This window comes from Mirounga leonina, unplaced genomic scaffold (genome assembly GCF_011800145.1).
Source record: "Mirounga leonina isolate KUSES-001 unplaced genomic scaffold, KU_Mleo_1.0 Mir_115, whole genome shotgun sequence".
Classification (NCBI taxonomy): domain Eukaryota; kingdom Metazoa; phylum Chordata; class Mammalia; order Carnivora; family Phocidae; genus Mirounga; species Mirounga leonina.
The window spans coordinates 89807021-89828720 of NW_023270268.1; the positions used below are offsets into that span (position 1 = coordinate 89807021).

At 36.5% G+C, this 21700-nt stretch overlaps 1 protein-coding gene across 3 annotated transcripts in view; it reads left to right on the plus strand.

Annotated features, from left to right (window-relative positions):
• The window catches only part of GOLGB1 (golgin B1), a 100312-nt gene that overhangs the window by 7312 nt on the left and 71300 nt on the right, over positions 1 to 21700 (plus strand). For all 3 annotated transcript variants that reach the window (XM_035000056.1, XM_035000057.1, XM_035000058.1), the window contains exons 2-4: positions 18872 to 18966; positions 19757 to 19909; positions 20121 to 20273. In XM_035000056.1, the coding sequence (XP_034855947.1) occupies positions 18874 to 18966; positions 19757 to 19909; positions 20121 to 20273 (399 nt within the window). In that variant the 5' untranslated portion in view covers positions 18872 to 18873. The remainder of the gene's footprint in view (positions 1 to 18871; positions 18967 to 19756; positions 19910 to 20120; positions 20274 to 21700) is intronic.

Sequence of the window (21700 nt, forward strand, 5' to 3'; positions counted from 1 at the left end):
CTCAAGCTTTCTTTTTAATAGATGCCTTAGGAAAAGCTCATGGGAAAATTGTTCATGAATTATCTTGCTTGCTTTTAACATTCTCTCTGTGCTTTTTATATCTGAAGGTCATTTTCGCTGAAAATAAAATACTTGGCTCACATTTTCTTTCCTTGAATATCTCAAATCTGTAACTCCAGTTTTTTTCTGGCAAAAACATTGCTGTTGAAAAGTCTGAGAGTAGTCTTTTCTTTCTTTCTTTTTTTTTTTTTTAATTTTACACGTGATCTTTTGGCCTAAATCTCAAAGGATTATTTTTAAGTCCATTAATTTAACAGGAATGTCTTGTTGATCATTCTGGGTTGATACTCTGCTACATGGTGGGCTTTTTCAATATGTACCTTCAAACTTCAGGAATTAAAATTTCAGTTAAGTATTCAATTTTGTTTTTTTGTGTTTTTTTCTGTAACTTTGCTTTGGTTTTCTTCAGGGAATTTGACTGTCACATTGATTATCATCAATCTTTATCACTTTCTCCTGATTGCTTTTTTATGGCCTGACTTTAAAAATTAAAAAATAATAAATTATTAAGAATAATTTTAGGTTTACTATAGAAAATATGCAAAGATAGTTTAGAGTTCAGTATAATCCTGACCCAGTATTCCCTAATGTTAACATATTACATTAGCAAAGTGCATTTGTCAAAACTAGGAAACCAGTATTGATTCATAGCTAAACTCCATATTTTCTTCAAATTCCATTAGTTTTTCCATTAACTATTCCAGGATCAAATTGTAGGACATCGCATTGTACTTAGTTCGTTTCATTTTCTTTCTCTTTCTTTTTAAAAATTGAGATGATTATAGAGTCATATGCAGTTGTAATAAAATAAAACAGAGATCCCTTGTACAGTTTGTTTTGTTTCCCTCAACGGTTAACATTTTAGAAAACTATTGAATAATATCACAATGAGGATACTAACATCAATATATTCCCAGTTTTATTTGTATACTTGTCTGTGTGTGTGTGTGTGTGTGTGTGTAAGTTCTGTATAATTTTATTACTTGTGTACGTTCATGTATCTACCACCACAGTTAAGATATGGAGAAGTTCCAACACCACAAAGACCCCTTGTGTTGCTTTTTTATAACTTTAGCCACCTTCTACCCTCCTACCTCCAACCCCTCCCTAAGCACTGGCAACCACTAATCTGTCTTCCATTTCTAAAATTTTGTGATTCCAAAAGTATTATATAGGTATAGGACTATGTAGTATGTAACTTATAGAAAATTGGCTTTCTTTTTTTTTTATTCAGCATGATTGGAGACTCATCTAAATTACTGGGTGTATCAGTTGTTTATTCCTTTTTATTGCTGTGTAGTATTCTGTGGTATGTATGTACCACAGTTTGTTTAACCATTTTCTTGTTGAAGGACTTCTTTGCTGATTATAGTTTTGGGTTCTTACAACCGAAGCTGCTATGAGCACTTATGTATAGGTTATTGTGTGAATTTAAGATTTCATTTCTATGAGATAAAATTGTTGGGTCATAAGGTAGTTGCATGTTTAGCTTATAGGTAATTCCTTTTTGATTTGTAAAATTATCCTTTATCTTAACTTTCTATTTTTCTTAAGGCATGATTTATTATGACTATTCATTTTCCTGTTTTTTTTTTTTAATTTTTAGTTTCATCTTCATTTCCAAAATGATTTTTTAAACTTTTCATTACTTCTTGAATTTCCTCTTCATTTCTGGGTTTTTCTACTGTGGGAGGTAAATTGATAAATTTGTTTCAAATCAAAGAAAACATATGCATGTGTTCAGCAAAGTGTGTAAGTAAATATGATACATATCTATCACATACCTACTGTTAGATGGTATATAAAATTTATAGTTAGCTATTAATTTTTGTTAAGAATGTTTTAATATGGAAGCAGATACCATCATTGTTTTGAGCTTTATTGAGGTATAATTGACAAAAATGTGTATATTTAAGGTGTACAATATAGTGTTTCTCTATACATATACTTGTTAAATGATTATCTCAGACAAGCTATTTAAAAAATGGAAAATGCCCATCACCTCACATAATTGCCCTTTTGTGTGTGTGGTGAGAACATTTAAGATGTACTCTCTTAGCAAATTTCAGGTATCTAATGCAGTGTTATTAACTGTAGTCACTATGCTATACATCAGATCCCCAGAATTTATTCTTCCTGCATAACTGAAAGTTTGTATCCTTTGACAAACATCTTTTTATTTCTCTTACCCACTTTTCCCTGGCAACCACCATTTTACTGTCTGCTTCTACAAGTTTGACTTTTTCAGATTCCAGCATAAGTGAGATTGTGCAGTATTTGTCTTTCTGTATCTGGCATTTATTTCACTTAGCATAATGTCCTCCAGGTTCATCCATGTTCTCATAAATGACAGGATTTCATTATTTCTTTAGGGCTGAATGATATTCCATTGTGTATGTACAATATATTTTTCTTTATCTGTTCATCTATCAATGGACACTTAGATGATTCTATATTTTAGCTATTGTGAGTAATGCTGCAATGAACATGAAATTGCAGATATCTCTTTAAGATACTGCTTTCATTTCCTTTGGATATATACCCAAAAGTGGGATTGCTGGATCATATAGTAGTTCTATTTTTAATTTTTTGAGGAACCTCAGACTGTTTTCTTTAATACCTGTATCAATTTATATTCCCACCATCAGTGTACAAGGGTTCCTTTTCTCCATATTCTGGCCAGTGCTTATTACCTGTTGTCTTTTTGATAATAGCCATTCTAACAGGTATAATGTGATATTGTGGTTTTGATTTGTGTTTACCTGATGATTTTTGGTGTTGAGCATTTTTTCACATACGTTTTGGCCATTTATATGTCTTCTTTGGAGAAATGTCTGTCCAGTTCCTTTGGTCATTTTATTTTATTTTATTTTTTTTAAGATTTTATTTATTTATTTGACAGAGAAAGACACAGCGAGAGAAGGAACACAAGCAGGAGGAGTGGGACAGGGAGAAGCAGGCTTCTTGCCGAGCAGGGAGCCCGATGCGGGGCTCGATCCCAGGACCCTGAGATCATGACTGAGCCAAAGGCAGACGCTTAATGACTGAGCCACCCAGGCGCCCCTCCTTTGGTCATTTTAAAATAAGATTTTCTTGCTATTGAGTTGTTTGAGTTTCTCATATTTTGGATATTAATCTTTATTAGATATTTGCAAATATTTTCTCCCATTCTGTAGGTTGTCTCTTTATTCTCTTTCCTTTGCTGTGCAGCTTTTTAGTTTGATGCAATCTCATTTGTCTTTTTTTGCTTTTGTTATGTGTACTTTTGAGGTTGTATCCAAGAAATTATGTCAAGACCAATGTCAAGAAGCTTTCCCCCTATGCTTTCTTCTACTAGTTTTACAGTTTGAGGTCTTGCATTCAAGTCTTTAATACAGTTTGAGTTGATTTTTTTTATGTGGTGTGAGATAAGGATCCAGTTTCATTCTTTTGCATGTGGATACCGATTTCCTCAGCACCATTTATTAAAGGGACTATCCTTTCCCCATTTTGTATTCTTGGCACCTTTTTTGATCAATTGGCTGTAAATGTATGGATTTATTTCTGGCTCTTTATACTGTTCCATTGGTCTGTATGACTGTTTTATGCAAATATCTTAATGCTTTGATTGCTGTAGCTTTATGGTATGTTTTCCCATTTCATTTTATTTATTTATTTATTTAAATTTTAATTTTTTTTTAAAGATTTTATTTGTTTATTAGAGAGAGAGAATGAGAGACAGAGAGCACAAGAGGGAAGAGGGCAGAGAGAGAAGCAGACCCCCTGCTGAGCAGGGAGCCCGATGCAGGACTCGATCCCAGGACTCCAGGATCATGACCTGAGCCGAAGGCAGTCGCTCAACCAACTGAGCCACCCAGGCGCCCTCATTTTATTTATTTAAAATTTTTTTCTAAATTTAAGTTTTAGGTAGTTAACATACAGTGCAATATTAATTTCTAGAGTAGAATTCAGTGGTTCATCACTTACATACAATACCCAGTGCTCATCATAAGAAGTGCCCTCCTTAATACCCATCACGCATCTAGCTATGGTATATTTTGAAATCAAAAGTGTGATGCCTCCAGCTTTGTTCTTGCTCAAGATTCCTTTGTCCATTCTGGGTCTTTTGTGGTTCCATATGATTTAGATTTTTAAAAAATTTTTGTGGAAAAAAAAGGCTTTGGAATTTTTTAAAAATTTAATTTAATTTTATTATGTAGTCACCATACAATACATCATTAGTTTTTGATGTAGTGATCCACAATTCATTGTTTTCGTATAACACCCAGTGCTCCATGCAGTACGTGCCCTCCTTAATACCCATCACTGGGCTCAGCTATCCTCTCACTCCCCTCCCCTCTAAAACCCTCAGTTTGTTTCTCAGAGTCCATAGTCTCTCATGGTTCGTCTCCCCCTCCGATTCCCACCCCCCTCCTTTTTCCCTTCTTTCTCCTAATGTCCTCCATGCTATTCCTTATGTTCCACAAATAAGTGAAACCATATGATAATTGACTTTCTCTGCTTGACTTATTTCACTTAGCATAATCTCCTCCAGTCCCATCCATGTTGAAGTAAAAGTTGGGTATTCATCCTTTCTGATGGCTGAGTAATATTCTATTGTATATATGGACCACATCTTCTTTATCCATTCATCTGTTGAAGGGAATCTGGGCTCTTTCTACAGTTTGGCTATTGTGGACATTGTTGCTATGAACATTGGGGTGCATATGGCCCTTCTTTTCACTACATCTGTGTCTTTGGGGTAAATACCCAGTAGTGCAATTGCTGGGTCATAGGGTAGCTCTATTTTTAAATTTTTGAGGCACCTCCACACTGTTTTCCAAAGTGGCTGTACCAACTTTCATTCCCACCAACACTGTAAGAGGGTTCCCCTTTCTCCACAACCTCTCCAACATTTGTTGTTTCTTTCCCTGTCCATTTTTGCCATTCTAACTGGTGTAAGGTGATAGCTCAATGTGGTTTTGATTTGAATTTCCCTGATGGCTAATGATAATGAACATTTTTTCATGTGTCTGTTAGCCATTTGTATGTCTTCTTCGGAGAAGTGTCTGTTCATGTCTTCTGCCTATTTTTTGACTTGATTATTTGTTTTTTTGAGTGCTGAGTTTGAGAATTTCTTTATAGATCTTGGATGCCAGCCCTTTGTCTGTAGTGTCATTTGCAGATATCTTCTCCCGTTCTGTAGGTGCCTCTTTGTTGACTGTTTCCTTTGCTGTGTAGAATCTTTTTATCTTGATGAAATCCCAGAAGTTCATTTTTGCTTTTGTTTCACTAGGCTTTGGAGAGGTATCTTTTTTTTTTTTTTTTTAAAGATTTTATTTATTTGACTTAGAGAGAGACAGTGAGAGAGGGAACACAAGCAGGGGGAGTGGGAGAGGGAGAAGCAGGCTTCCCGCTGAGCAGGGATCCCAATGTGGGGCTCAATCCCAGGACCCTGGGATCATGACCTGAGCCGAAGGCAGACGCTTAACGACTGAGCCATCCAGGCGCCCCTTTGGAGAGGTATCTTGAAAGAAGTTGCTGTGGCCAATGTCAGGGACGTTACTGCCTATGTTCTCCTCTAGGATTTTGATGGATTCCTGTCTCACATTGAGGTCTTTCATCCATTTTGAGTTTATCATTGGGTATGGTGTTAGAGAATGGTTGAGTTTCATTCTTCTGCATGTGGCTGTCCAATTTTCCCAGCACCATTTATTGAAGAGACTGTCTTTTTTCCATTGCATGTTTTTTCCTGCTTTGTCAAAGATTATTTGACCATAAAATTGAGGGTCTATATCTGGGCTCTTTATTTTGTTCCATTGGTCTATATGTCTGTTTTTGTGTCAGTACCATGCTGTCTTGGTGATTACTGCTTTGTAATATAGCTTAAAATTGGGCATTGTGATGCCCCCAGCTTTGTTTTTCTTTTTCAACATTTCCTTGGCAATTTGGAGTCTTTCCTGATTCCATACAAATTTTAGGATTGTTTGTTCCAGCCCTTCGAAAAATGTCATTGGAATTTTGATCAGGATGGCGTTGAAGGTATAGATTGCTCTAGGTAGCATAGACATTTTAACAATGTTTATTCTTCCAATCCATGAGCATGGAATGTTTTTCCATCTTTTTGTGTCTTCTTCAATTTCTTTCGTGAGTGTTCTGTAATTCCTAGAGTATAGATCCTTTACCTCTTTGGTTAGGTTTATTCCGAGGTATCTATGGTTTTTGGTGCTATTGTAAATGGAATCGTTTCTCTAATTTCTCTTTCTACAGTTGCATTGTTAGTGTATAAGAAAGCAACTGATTTCTGTGCATTGGTTTTGTATCCTGCCACATTACTGAATTGCTGTATGAGATCTAGTAATTTGGAGATGGAGTCTTTTGGATTTTCCACATAAAGTATCATGTCATCTGCGAAGAGAGAGAGTTTGACTTCTTCTTTGCCAATTTGAATACCTTTTATTTCTTTTTGTTGTCTGATTGCTGTTGCTAGGACTTCTGGTATTATGTTGAACAATAGTGGCAAGAATGGGCATCGTTGTCGTGTTCCTGGTCTTAAGGGAAAGGCTCTCATCTTTTCCCCATTGAGGATGACATTCGCTGTGGGTTTTTCATAGATGGATTTTATGAACTTGAGAAATGTTCCCTCTATCCCTATACTCTGAAGAGTTTTAATCAGGAAAGAATGCTGTATTTTGTCAAATGCTTTTTGTGCATCAATTGAGAGGACCATATGGTTCTTCTCTCTCCTTTTATTAATGTGTTCTGTCACATTGAATGATTTACGAATATTGAACCATCCTTGCATCCTGGGGATAAATCCCACTGGGTCGTGGTGGGTGATCCTTTTAATGTATTGTTGGATCCTGTTAGTTAGGATTTTGTTGAGAATTTTTGAACCCATATTCATCAGGGATATCAGTCTGAAATTCTCCTTTTTGATGGGTCTTAGCCTGTTTTGGGGATTAAGGTAATGCTGGCCTCATAAATTGAGTCTGGAAGCTTTCCTTCTCTTTCTATTTTTTGAAACAGCTTCAGTAGAATAGGTATTATTTCTTCTTTGAATGTTTGGTAGAATTCCTCAGGGAATCCATCAGGCCCTGGACTCTTGTGTTTTTGGGAGGTTTTTGATCACTGCTTCAATCTCGTTTCTGGTTACTGGCCTATTCAGGTTGTCCGTTTCTTCCTGTTTCAGTCTTGGCAGTTTATAGGTTTCCAGGAAGACAGTCATTTCTTCCAGGTTGCTTAATTTATTGGCATATAGTTGTTGATAGTAATTTCTAATAACTGTTTCTATTTCCTTGGTGTTAATCATAATATCTCCCCTTTCATTTGTAATTTTATTAATTTGGGTCCTTTCTCTTTTCTTTTGGATAAGTCTTGCCAATCTTATTAATTCTTTCAAAGAACAGCTTCTAGTTTCATTGATCTGATCTACTGTGTTTCTGGTTTCCAATTCATTGATCTCTGCTCTATTTTTAACTATTTCTCTTCTAATGTGTGGCTTAGGCATCGTTTGTTGCTTTTTTAGTTCTTTAAGGTGTAAAGTTAATTGGTGAATTCGGAATTTTTCTATTTTTTTGAGTGAGGCTTGGATGGCTATGTATTACCCCCTTAGAATCGCTTTTGCCGTATCCAGTAGATTTTGGGCTGATGTGTTTTCGTTCTCATTGGTTTCCATGAATTGTTTAAGTTCTTTGATTTCTTGGTTGACCCAAACACTCTTGAGCAGAGGGGTCTTTAGCTTCCAAGTGTTTGAATTTCTTCCAAATTTTTTCTTGTGATTGAGTTCCAGTTTTAAAGCATTGTGGTCTGAGAATATGCAGGGAATTTTCTGTCTTTTGGTATCGGTTGAGATCTGATTTGTGACCCAGCATGTGGTCTATTCTGGAGAAATTTTCATGTGCACTCGAGAACAGTGAGTATTCTGTTGTTTTAGGGTGGAATGTTCTATATAGATCTATGAGGTCCATCTGGTCCAGTGTGTCATTCAAAGCTCTTGTTTCTTTGTTGATTTTCTGCTTAGATGATCTGTCTGTTGCTGAGAGAGGAGTACTGAGGTCTCCTACAATTAATGTATTGTTATCAATATGACTATTTTGGTTAACAGTTGGCTTATGTAGATGGCTGCTCCCATGTTGGGGGCGTAGATGTTTACAATTGTTAGATCTTCTTGTTGGATAGACTCTTTAAGAATGATATAGTGTCCTCCTGTGTCTCTAACTACAGTCTTTAGCTTAAAATCTAATTTGTCTGATATAAGAATTGCTACCCCAGCTTTCTTTTGAGGTCCGTTGGCATGGAAGATGGATCTCCATCCCTTCACTTTCAGTCTGGATGTATCTTTAGGTTCAAAATGAGTCTCTTGTAGACAGCATATGGATGGTCCTGTCTTTTTATCCAGTCTGCAACCCTGTGCCGTTTTATGGGAGCGTTTAGGCCATTCACGTTGAGAGTGATTATTGAAAGATATGAATTTATTGTCATCATGTTGAAGACCTTGTTTCTATAGATTGTCTCTCTATATTTCTGTTCTATATCACTCTTGGGGTCTTTCTCCTCTTATAGGACCCCACCTGCCCCCTTAATATTTCTTGGAGGGCCGGCTTAGTGGTCACATATTCTTTCAGTTTCTGCCGGTCTTGGGAGCTCTGCATCTCTCCATCCATTCTAAATGACAGCCTTGCCAGATAAAGTATTCTTGGCTGCATGTTTTTCTCGTTTAGTACCCCAGGATGTCTTGCCAGCCCTTTCTGGCTTGCCAGGCCTCTGTTGATATGTCTGCCGTTACTCTGATGTTCCTCCCTCTGTACCTAAGGAATCTCTTCCCCCTAACTGCCCTTAGGATGGTTTCCTTGGTTCTAAGATTTGCGAGTTTTACTATTACATGCTGGGGTGTTGTCCTGTTTTCCTTGATCCTGGGAGGGGGTCCTCTCTGCTTCTAGGACATGAGTGTTTCATTCCCCAGATTAGGGATGTCCTCAGCCATGATTTGCTCAAATATATCTTCTAGTCCTCTCTCTCTCTCCACCCCCTCAGGGATCCCAGTAATTCTGACATTAGAACATTTCACTGTGTCACTTCTCTGATTCTATTTTGATGGATTTTGGGTTGTTTTCCCTGGCCGCCTCTTTTTCCTTCTTGTCTATTAATTGGTCTTCTAGGTCACTAATTCGTTCTTCTGCCTCGCTTACCCTAGCTGGTAGATTGTCTAGATAAGATTGGATCTCAATGATAGCATTTTTAAATTTTGCCAGTTCAGCTTTCATTTCTGCCCTTAGAGACTATGTTGGCATTAATTGATTTCTGCATTCTAGCTATTGTCTTCACAATTGCTACCCTGAATTCCATCTCCGACATCTTTGTTATATCTGAATCCATTTGTAAATCTGTGGCAGAAGTCACAGTCTCTGAGTCTCCTATTTTGGGGGTTCCTCCTCCTAGTCATTCTTTTGAGGAGTGGTTGAGGGAATGTACGGAGTCGAAATTATTGACCACAGCCCAAGCAAAATGCACCTGTTTTTTGGGTTTGTTTGGTTTTTTTTGCACCTGTTTTATAGGGACCTTAGGGTTGCTGGCCTCTTGTTTTCCCAGTCTGTCTTCTGAGGGAGAGGCCTGCCACACTCTTACTCAGGCAACGCTGTTTGGGCAGAGTTGCCCTGCCCCCCGTGGCAGGTGATGGGCTCAGTGAAAACCAGTTTTTTGGGGGCTTTTGTTCTCTGGTGGCTTTCCCTGGCGGCTTTCCGAGTCTCTTCTGAGAGTCAGAGCAGAAGAGGTTGTTTCCAACCCTCTGCCTCAGAGTAGAGAGATCGCAGTCTGTTCTTCAGTGAGCTCTCCAGGCCACACTGTCTCCGTTTCTGTCTGTGCTGCTATAAACTGCAGTCCTGGGTCTGCACCCCTCAGCAGCACTCCCAGTCCTCGCCTCCAGGTTGGGGCATGTCTCTGCCCTTTGTGCTTCTAAATCCGCCAGCTGCCCCCAGTTTGCACGCGTGGCCCCGCCGCTCCAGGTTTCAGTCCAGGGGGCTGTCCTAAAGTCCTTTCCCCATTGCTACCAGTCTGCGGGTCTGTGCCCCGTGTCCGGGATGGGAGGCTTTTGCGCTCCTGTGTTATTTCACCTTCCCAGCACCAGCGCTTATGGCAGCTCCCTCCCTGTTCCGTTTCTCCTCCGATATCTGCCCATGGAATCACGGTTCCCCGCTTCATACCTCGAAACCAGCCGCCTGCGATATTCTGTTTGTAGAGGTCCAGATCTATCTTCTTACATCTGAGGCTGATTTTGTGGGTGTTCAGAGTGGTCTGGTAGATATCCAGCTCAATTCCGGGGACTGGTTGGAATAGGGTCCCCTACTCCTCCGCCATCTTTTCCTCTCTCTGAGGCTTTGGAATTTTGATAGGATTGCATTGAATCTGTAGATTGCTTTGAGTGGTATGGACTTTTAATAATGTTCTTCAAGTCTGTGAACATGGATACCTTTCCATTTGTATGTTTTTTCTGAATTCCTTTTATCAATGTGTTACAATTTTCAGTGTAGAGATCTTTTACCTCCTTAGTTAAATTTATTCCTAAGTACTTTATTTTTTAAAATGCTGTTATAAGTGGGATTATTTTCTTAATTTGGGAGGGATAGTTTGTTGTTAGTATATAGAAACAATAATTTTTTTTAAGAGTTTTTTTATTTATTTGACAGAGAGAGACACAGCAAGAGAGGGAGCACAAGCAGGGGGAGTGCAAGAGGGAGAAGCAGGCTTCCCGCCGAGGAGGGAGCCCGATGTGGGGCTCGATCCCAGGACCCTGGGATCATGACCTGAGCCGAAGGCAGACGCTTAATGACTGAGCCACCCAGGCGCCCCAGAAACAATAATTTTTGTATATTGATTTTATGTCCTGCAACTTTATTGAATTCATTTTTTAGTTGTAGTAATTTTTAAAGAAGATTTATTTATTTGAGAGAAAGAGAGAGAGAAAAGGGATAAGCAAGGGGAGGGGCAGAGGGAGAGTCCATGCTGAGCACAGAGCCTGACGCGGGCCTTGATACCACACCCCTGAGAACATGACGTGAGCTGAAATCAAGAGTTTGACACTCCTCCAACTGAGCCATCCAGATACCCCTAGTTGTAATAATTTTTTGGTGGAGTCTTTAGGGTTTCCTATATGTAAGATCATGTTTTCTGCAAACAGAGACAATTCTACTTCTTTTCGATTTGGATGCCTTTTATTTCGTTTCCTTGCCTAATTGATCTGGCTAGGACTTCTAGTACTACATTGAATAGAAGTGGTAAGAATGGGCATCCTTATATCTGATTTTAGAGGAAAAGCTTTTAGCTTTTTTGCCATTGAATATGATGTTAATTTTGGTCTTGTTGTATATGGTGTTGATTGTATTGAGGTACATTCCTTCTGTACCTAATTGGTTGACAGTTTTTATCATGCAAGGATGTTGAATTTTTAAAATGCTTTTTCTCCATCTGTTGAGATGATCATGTGACATTTATCCTTCATTCTCTTAATGTAGTGCGTCACATTTATTGATTTGTGGATGTTGAACCATCCTTGCATCTTAGGAATACATCCTACTTGACATGGTGTATGATTCTTTTCATGTGATGTTGAATTGGGTATGCTAGTATTTTGTTGAGGATTTTTGGATCTATTTTTCCAGGGATACTGGCCTATAATTTTATTGTAGTGTCCTTCTCTGGATTCAGTATTCAGGTGATGTTGTCCTCATAAAATGACTTTGAAAGTGTTTCCTCTTCTTCAGTTTTTTTTAGAATAGTTTTGAGAAGGATTGGCATTAATTCTTCTTTAAACATTTTTTAGAATTCACTTTAGTGAAGCCATCAAGTTCTGGGTGATATATGGAATTGTTGAATCACCATATTGTACACCTGAAACTAATACAACACTGTATGATTGTTAACTGGAATTAAATATTTTTACATCCCCAAAAAAGAAAAGAACATAAAAGAAGAAATAAAATTACTGTTAATATGCAAAAAAAACCCAAAACAAAACACCAAGAAGTAAACTGAAAAATTCACAAATATGTGGAAATTAAGCAACATGCTCCTGAACCAATGAGTCAAAGAAAAAAACCAAAAAAGAAATAAAAAATTATATTGAGACAAATGAAAATATGACATACCTATGGAAAGTTAATGAGATGCAGCAAAAGCAGTTTTAAGAGGAAAGTTTATGGAGATAGACTCCTACATTAAGAAAAACAAAAGATCTTAAATAAACAACCTGTCTTGACACCTCAAGTAACCAGGAAAAGAACAAACTAAGGTGAAAGCAGAAGGAAGGAAATAACAAATATCAGAGCAGAAATAAAGGAGATGGAGATTAGAAAAATAATAGAAAAGACAAATAAAACTTTTTCAACAAAACTGGCTTTTGAAAAGATATAATTGACAAACCTTTAGCTAGACTAAGAAAAGAGAGAAGATTCAATGAGTAAAATTACAAATGATGAAGGAGACACTACACTGATAACGCAGAAATACAAGGAATCATAGGAGACAACCATGAATAATTATATGCAAGAAATGGATGAATTCCTAGAAACATACATACAACCTACCAAGACTGAATCACAAGAAACAGAACACCTGAACAAACCAATAACATAAAGAGATTGAATCAGTAACCAAAAGCCTCTCAATAAAGAAATGCCCAGAACTTGATGGCTTCACTAAGTGAATTCTAAAAAATGTTTAAAGAAGAATTAATGCCAATCCTTCCCAAACTATTCTAAAAAACTTCTCTCCCTCTCATGACAGTTTTTGACTAAAAGTCTATTTTGTCTTTTAAAAATATAGTTACCCTTGCTTTCTTTTGGTTACCATTTGCATGGGATATATTTTTCCATCCCTTCACTTTCAGCCTGTCTGTAACCTTAGGACCAAAGTGAGTCTTTTGTAGGGAGCATATAGTTGGATATTGTTTGTTTGTTTATTTATTTTAAAGATTTTCTTTATTTATCTGAGAGAGAGTGAGTGAGAGAGAGCACTAGCAGGGGCGGCAGTAGAGGGAGAAGGAGAAGCAGGCTCCCCAGTGAGCAGGGAGCCCGATGTGGGGCTTGATCCCAGGACCCTGAGATCATGACCTGAGCTGAAGGCAGACACTTAACTGAGCCACCCAGGTGCCTGGGTATTGTTTTTTAAATCAATTCAGCCACTCCATGTCTTTTGATTAGATAATTTAATACATTTAAATTTAAAGTAGTTATTGAAGGACTTCCTATTGCCATTTTGTTAATAGGTTTCTGACTATTTTGTGGTTCCTTTGTTCCTTTCTTCTCTTGCTGTCTTCCTGGGTTTTTCAACTTCTGATGTATGGCTTTTCATGTCTTATATAATTTTTAATGCCTTTTAGTCCTTTTGGTTGATTTAGTAGGTTGTAGTTCTCAGTTATTTTGAGCATGGCTCTTTGACATGCTTCCATTTTCTGTATGGATATTATTTTGCTCTTTTTCTTATAATAATTTTGTATGGAAATTGTGTTACTTTTCAGGTGCTCATTTTTATGTTAATGTTGCTGAATTTTTAGAAGGAGATTTATTTTGGGTAGCTTTTCTAACTTTGCAGAGCTCCCTCTCTTACATTGTTTTCCAGTGTTGGTTCAAAATATAGCCATTGGATTTCTGAGATTTCCAGACTCTTTTTCCACTATCTCCAGCTCATTCTTTATCTGGGTCTTCCTTTGTTCTCTGTTGACTCTGACTTGATGAATCTTGATTCTACTCTCAGTAGAGGCCCTGTTTGAAAGAGAGCCCCGACTCCTCAGTTTTGAGTGTTCATGGGGCCCAGACTCTTTAGCCATTTCAGACCTTGCAGGTTCCTTGCACTTAGGTGCTACTGGAGTAAGGATATACCTTCCTTTTTCAGTTGCTGTTCTTTAATTGGTGCAGCACATTTTCCAGTGAATACCCACTAGCTCTTTTGTGGTTCTCTTGGTATTCTGTTTGTCGCATTCTTATAGCTTCTGTAGGGGAGCATTATTTTACCTCTATCCCCTTAAGGTTTTTACTGGGCCTGAGAATTACATTTACATAGGACAGATTAACAGGGAAAGCATACAGATTTATTTAGTATAAATTTTAAGTGACACTAGAGCCCTCATAAAGAAATGAAGACCAAAAGAATCAGAGTAGAACACTTAAATATTGAGTTGGACAGAGAGCAGTAAATTGTGATATTGATACAAGGCAAAGGGGTAGTTAATCATGGAGAAGTGACTAGGAAGATAAGGATTCACATACAAGATTTGTTTGTACAAATTCCTTTTGGCCTCAACTCCCCATTCCTGGAGATAAGAATGTTACTTTCCTCCTAATATAGGGAGGACATCTTCCATACGGGGTTTTATATCTTGTTTTCAGGAAGAAAAAGGGGAGGTCAGAGCATCTTTCTTGTACCTGCTGTTTTTCAAGTGCCTTTAGCTCAAGATAATCTTTATGCCAAAATGGCATAGTAGGGGTGGAACATTCTGCCACCCCCGCTTCACTTCCCTTTTCCCACATGGACAGCAACGACATGCAGATCTTGTGGCTGTTGGTGGTTTGTCTATATCCATGTTTATTTTAGAGTTTGTGGAAAACTTTGTCACAAGTTTTTGGTTTTTTGTAAAGGCTGTATATAGGTTTTTAGTTTTGTTACCTAGTTGCTTTGTCAGTTTTTATGTGGGAATTCAGGAAGATCCACAATCAGTGATGTTTCCTACTCCCATCTTCTCAGAGTCCCATCAGTTGGTTGATTTGTGTTGTGTGTGCTTGTTCCTAATGTAGTCTGAAAAATCTGAAGATAAAGTGAATCTGCTTGATAAGTTAGGTTCTGCTATGACTTTCTTTGATTAATGCAACTCTCTATGCCTAATGAAGACTCTTTAGTTTTGGTGTTCATTTCCTTCATTAATGATTATTATAGAAAATTCAATCTCTAGAGTTGAAAAGAAAGTTTAGTCTATGTAATGGTGAGTTGTGATTTTTTTTTTTAAACTGACTATAGTTATGAATTTCACAGCTTGAATGAGTGGTTATATATGGTCCTATATACTTAAATGTGAGCCTATGTTGTCTTTCTAGTAGTTATATATACTAATACATGGCCGTATGTTGCCCTTCGAGGAGTGGTTTTCTTTTTCCTTTCCTGTTTCACACATCTTTTCTAAATGTTATATGCTAGTTAGGTTATCCAAGATAACCTGTTACAGAAACAAACTCTTCACCACCACTTTCTTAATTAAGGACCACGATTGCCCTAAACATTATTACTACTAGGAGTAGAAGAAAACTTTAGCAGAAATTGGTGTTATTCAAGTGCTTATTTTGTACAAGAGCTCTTATATTTCTCCCTACTGAGGCTTTTAAAGGCCAAATAACATTTTATCATTAAACATAAAATTTAGCATAATTACTTATGCTAGTGCTATGCACAGTACAGTTCTGTTTTGATTTTTCCTAACAAAGTATTAATAATTTGACTTTCAAAGAGTTTATGGACTAGCCATTGACACTGATCTGAATGAATAAATAAGTAAAAAATAAGGGATGTGTGAGTATGTGTATATGTGTGTGTGTATTTAGGTTGTCTTTTTCTTCTGTAATGAGTTTTGTTAGCTTGTATCTTTTAAGGAATTGTCCCATTTTTTCTGTGTTAATGAATTTATGGGCATAGAGTTATTTGTAGTTTTACAATATTTTAATGTATGTTATATTTTAATGTATGTTAGATCTATAGCGATGTCTCCTTTCTAATAATTGGTATTGATAGTTTGTGTCTTCTCTTTTTTTTTCTTGGTCAGCCTGACTAGAGCTTTATCAATTTTTTTTTTTATCTTTTCAAAAAACCAATTTTTAAAAAGTTTATATTTTAATTCCACTTAGTTAACATGTAGTGTTATATTAGTTTCAGGTGTACAATATAGGGATTAAGCAATTCCTTACACCACCCAGTACTTATGACAAGTGTACTCCTTAATCCCCATCACCTAATTAACCATCACCCCCCCCCCACCTCGCCTCTGGTACCCATCAGTTTGTTCTCTATGATTAAGAGTCTGTTTCTTTGTCTCTCTCTCTGTTTCTCCTCTTTGGTCATTTGTTTTGTTTCTTAAATTCTACATATGAGTGATATCATATGGTATTTGTCTTTCTTTGACTGACTTACTTCACTTAGCATTATACTCCCTAGCTCCATCCATGTCATTGCAAAAGGCAAGATTCCATTCTTTTTTTAAGACTGAATAATAGTCTATTGTATATATATACCACATCTTCTTTATCCATTTATCAATTGATGGACACTTGGGCTGCTTTCATATCTTGGCTATTGTAAATAAACAAAGGGGTACATGAATCCCTTTGAATTAGTGTTTTTATATCCTTTGGGTAAATACCTAGTAGTATAATTGCTGGATTGTAGGGTAGTTCTATTTTTAACTTTTTGAGGAAACTCTATACTGTTTTCCAGAGTGGCTGCATCAGTATTCCATCAACAGTGTAAGAAGGTTCCTTTTTCTCCACATCTTTGCCAACAACTGTTGTTTCTTGTGTTGTTGATTTTAACTATTCTGACAAGTGATATCTCATTATGGTTTTGATTTGCATTTTCTTTATGGTAAGTAATGATGAGCATCTTTTCATGTGTCTGTTGGCCATCTGTATGTCTTCATTGGAGAAATGTCTCTTCATGTCTTCTGCCCATTTTTTAATCAGATTATTTGGTTTTTGGGTGTTGAATTTTGTAAGTTCTTTATATATTTTGGATACTAACCCTTTATTGGATATGTCATTTGCAAGTATCTTCTCCCATTCTGCAAGTTGCCATTTAGTTTTGTTGATGTTCGTTTGCTGTACAGAAATTTTTTATTTTGATGTAGTCCCAATTGTTTATTTTTGCTTGTTTTCCCTTTTCTCAGGAGACGTAGCTAGAAAAAAGTTGCTACGCCAGTGTCAAAGAGGTTACTGCCTGTGTTCTATTCTAGGATTTTTATGGTTTCAGGTCTCACATTTAAGTCTTTATTCCACTTTAAATTTATTTTTTTGTATGGTGTAAGAAGGTGGTCCAGTTCGTTTGTTTCTTTTCAAGATTTTTTTTTCCTTTCGAGATTTTATTTAAATTCAAGTCAGTTAATGTATAGTGCAGTGTTAGTTTCAGGGTTAGAATTTAGTGATTCATCACTTGCATATAACATACAAGTGCCCTCCTTAATGCCCATCATCCATTTACACACACACTGTTACAGTGTGTTATTTAAAGCCATTGTTTCCTTGTTGGTTTTCTGTTTAGATAATCTGTCCGTTGATGTAAGTGGGTTGTTAAAGTCCCCTGCTATTGTATTATTATGGATTAGTTCCTTTATGTTTGTTATTAATTGTTTTATGTATTTGGATGCTGCTAGGTGGGTGCATAAATATTTACAGTTGTTATGTCTTCTTGTTGGATTGTCTCCTTTATTATTATATACTGTCATTCATTGTCTCTTGCTATATATAGTCTTTGTTTTAAAGCCCACTTTGTCTGATATAACTATTTCCACTCCAGATTTCTTTTGACATCCATTTGCATGATAAATATTTCTTCATTCCCTCACTTTCAACCTGCATGTGTCCTTGGGTCTGAAGTGAGTCTCTTGTTGGCAGCATATAGATGGGTTTTATTTATTTATTTTATCCATTCTGCACCTTGTGTCTTTTGGTTGGAGCTAAGTTTAGTCCATTTACATTCAGAATAATTGTTGACAGATATGTATTTATTGCCATTTTATTACTTGTTTTGTGGATGTTTCTGGAGCTTTTCTCTTACCCTTTCTTGTCTTTCTCTTATGGTTTGCTGATTTTCTTTAGTGATACATTTAGATTTATTTCTCTTTATTCTTTGCACATTTATTAGTGTTTTTTGATAGGTCGTTTAAGATTGAACCCATTCTCTAAGAACCAACTTTTGGTTTTACTGATTTTCTCTATTTTTCTGTTTTCAATTTTTTTTTTAAGATTTTATTTATTTATTTGAGAGAGAGACTGAGATAGAGAGAGCATGAGAGGGGGGATGGTCAGAGGGAGAAGCAGACCCCCCGCTGAGCAGGGAGCCCGATGCGGGACTCAATCCCGGGACTCCAGGATCATGACCTGAGCCGAAGGCAGTCGCTTAACCAACTGAGCCACTCAGGCGCCCTTTCTATTTTCAATTTTATTAGTTTCTGCTCTAATTTTAATTTCTCTTTTGTCTGCTTATATTTGTTTTAATTAGCTCTTTTTCTGACTTCATACAGAAGCAGCATAGGTTGCGGAGGTAAATCCCTTTTCCTTCTTTTCTAATATGTGAATTTAATGCTGTACATTTGAACAAATATCATATTTAAATTTTAGCAAAACCACGTGGTTTATCAGGAAACCCTCCTGAAAGAATGGGGTTCATGGGGCCGCATAAAAAGAAAAATTTTGCTGCATCATGGGTTTATTTGGCAAAGTAGGAGAGAATAACATTCTGGCTGGGGAAGGAATGTTAGAAGTTCATGTTTGTAAATGAAGTTATGATGAAAGAAAAGGGATTAAAGATAACTTTAAAAATATTTTTTGCCACTAAACAATTATATATTTTATTTAGAAAATATTAGTGGTGGTAGTTGAAGTGCAGTGCAGTTGCCACTGAAAAGAACATTGTGTGACTACACTGTACATACTCAAATGTATTTTTAAAGATATCATCATGCTATTGTCTGTGTCTAATATATATCACCTGTACAGTTTATTTCACTTATAGATGATATAGTTACCAGTACAAGGGAAGCCTGTATCCATTTTACTGATTGTTATGTTTTCTTTTCTTGCAGAAATGCTGAGCCGATTGTCAGGATTAGCAAATGTGGTTTTGCATGAATTATCAGGAGATGACACTGATCAAAATATAAGGGCTTCCCTAGACCCTGTGAGTAGCTCTATTCTGAATTAAACTGATGAGACATATATTTCATGTTCTTCTGAGGGGAAGAGTTTAAGATAGAAGGTTTTGAGCAGCCTCCATTTTGCCAGGTGGAAGAGGGGATTAAGAAAAATATTGATACTTTATAAATGATCGTTCTCCTGTAAGTTTGTAGCGTATGAGCCACAGTGATGGGAATCAAGTGCTGGATGAGATTGGAAAGATCTTTTTCATTTGTCCCTTGAGCCTTGTTTAGTGGTAGATTGTTTTACCTTCTCCTCAGGTGTATATCCTGTTCCCTAGAAAGGATTGAATGGTAAGTGGCAGAACTGGGGCACCTTTCAGGTTTGAAAATATGTTTGCTATTGTAAATTTATTTACACTTCTCTTATAGTTTATATTGTATTTTTTGATAGTCACATGAGGAATCAAAAGAAGTCCTTTAGTTTTCTGAAAGACAAGCAGTATTGCCTAGTGGTTAAGAGAATTTTATTCAACTGCTGTCTTAAATTTAAATTTTGGGCTCTTCCACTTAATAGTTTGTTATCTTTGGTAAAATTAGGATAATATCATAAGTGAGATAATGTTTTGTTTGTGAAATGCTTAATATTTCCAAAATACTCAATATATTTTAATGGCTATGATGATAAGAAATCTTTCCAACCTCTGATCCAATAATAATTGAGAATGGAAATGAGATGGGCAAAAGATAAGATGAAGTTGGAATGAAGAAACTCTTTTTTGGACACTAGTATTTTTCCCCTGATGCATTGGTAACTTTTTGTCTAAATACTAGGCATTACCCCAAGAATCTGACATGGAATTTAACGATAGGACACAAGAGGATGTTCTGGAGCGCCTGGCTTATGCTGAGCAGTTGGTGGTGGAGCTAAAAGAAATCATTAGAGAGAAGGACATTCAATTGCAGCAAAAAGATGAAGTTCTACAGGTACCAGGGTTTTTCTCCTTTCTTGCCAAGCATTTGATAAAAGACGGACACAACATTCACTTAGATTTTTCTTTTCACTTAGATTATTGGAGAGTTTGATTCTTATTTTCCTAATACTGTAAGATGATGCCTCCTGAGAATTAACTTTTGTTATGTATTAGGCACGTGATGAATAAACATTTATATATTTACCGTCATTGTTCTCTGGCAGGAAGAAAGAAAAGCTGCTGATAACAAAATAAAAAAACTAAAACTTCATGCTAAGGCCAAATTAACTTCTTTGAATAAACACATAGAAGAAATGAAGGCACAAGGAGGGACTGTTCTGCCTACAGAACCTCAGTCAGAGGAGCAACTCTCCAAGGTATGGTAATGGGATACACTACACATTTTCTGAGTGGAAGTGCCTCCCATGATAGCAGATATTCACTAATCACAAAAATTTATGAAGCTACAGTAGTACAGCACTAAATGCTGTCCTTTCTTATCGAGCTTGAAGTCTAGCCGGGCTCTGGGTCACACACAGAGAGAATAAAAGGCCAACAGAAAATGTAGAAATGAAATGTGACCTAGACTTTCAGAGAATTAAAAAAGGCTAACAGGAGAAGTAAATACTGCAGTGAGGCATTTGGTTAGGAGAGGCACATACTTTATGGAGGGATTTCATCTTTGGTTAGAAGATTAAACTAGGTGGTGTGTAAGGTTTCTGCCAGCTCTGAATTCTTTAATTCAGTGACTTGACACAGAATATTCTGTGTCCTCATATGGCCCCATAGTAGCAGATTAGTTTCATGCATTGTAACTGAATCAACTAGATTGCCTTGGGGTCCCTGTAAGGGGTGCTTTCTAGGTTTATGACTGCCATAGCAAAATAATTTAAGGTCAGGGTTAGGAGTAAGGAAATTGGTGCCTTTTGAGAAATAGAGTATTGTCCCAATATTGTATTGTCCCAATACTCATTTTCATTAATTTCCTTTTGGTTAAATCCCAAATATTCACAAGCAGTCAGCCATTTAGTGAACAAGAATCTTCAGTTTTTTGGAGTTTGGTATAGAATACATGGAGGCTGGCATTATCCCATGTGCATACTGCAATTGGCCTAGACTTAACTCTGCATAAGAAATCTATTAATTTTTATTTTTTTAATTATACCTTGTTTTACTCTTTGATTTACTAGTATTCTTTTTTTTAATTTAAATTCTATTAGCCAACATTTAGTACATCATTAGTTTCAGATACAGAGTTCAATAATTCATCAGTTGCATATAACACCAAGTGCTCATCACATCATGTGCCCTCCTTAATGCTCATTCACTAGTATTCTTATCTCAGTGTTTTTAGTTCTTGGGAAATAAGGTTGTAATTGATTCTGCAGGCACAACACTGGGGTCACTGGTTAGTTTCCTAGTACCCTGATTAGTCTTTCCATTCTGGGTCTAATGCTCAGAAGAAATCACTTTCCCTGATTAATAGCTTTATTTAACTTCTCAAAGCTTATTTTAGAAAGCTTATTTTAGGAGCTTTCTCATTCTTCTCAAATAACTTGTTCATCTTGATTCTTTTCTTACTTCTTGGTTCTTCCTGGTAATTCTTTTTTCTTGTAGCTGTGGTACCAGCCTGTCTCTCCCCATGTTGCTTTGTTTCTTAACTGTCCCCCTACTATGATTTTTAAATTATATATTTTATTTTATCTTTTTTTAATTTAAATTCAATTAACCAACATATAGTACATCATTAGTTTCAGATGTACAGTTCAATAATTCATCAGTTGCATATATAACACCCAGTGCT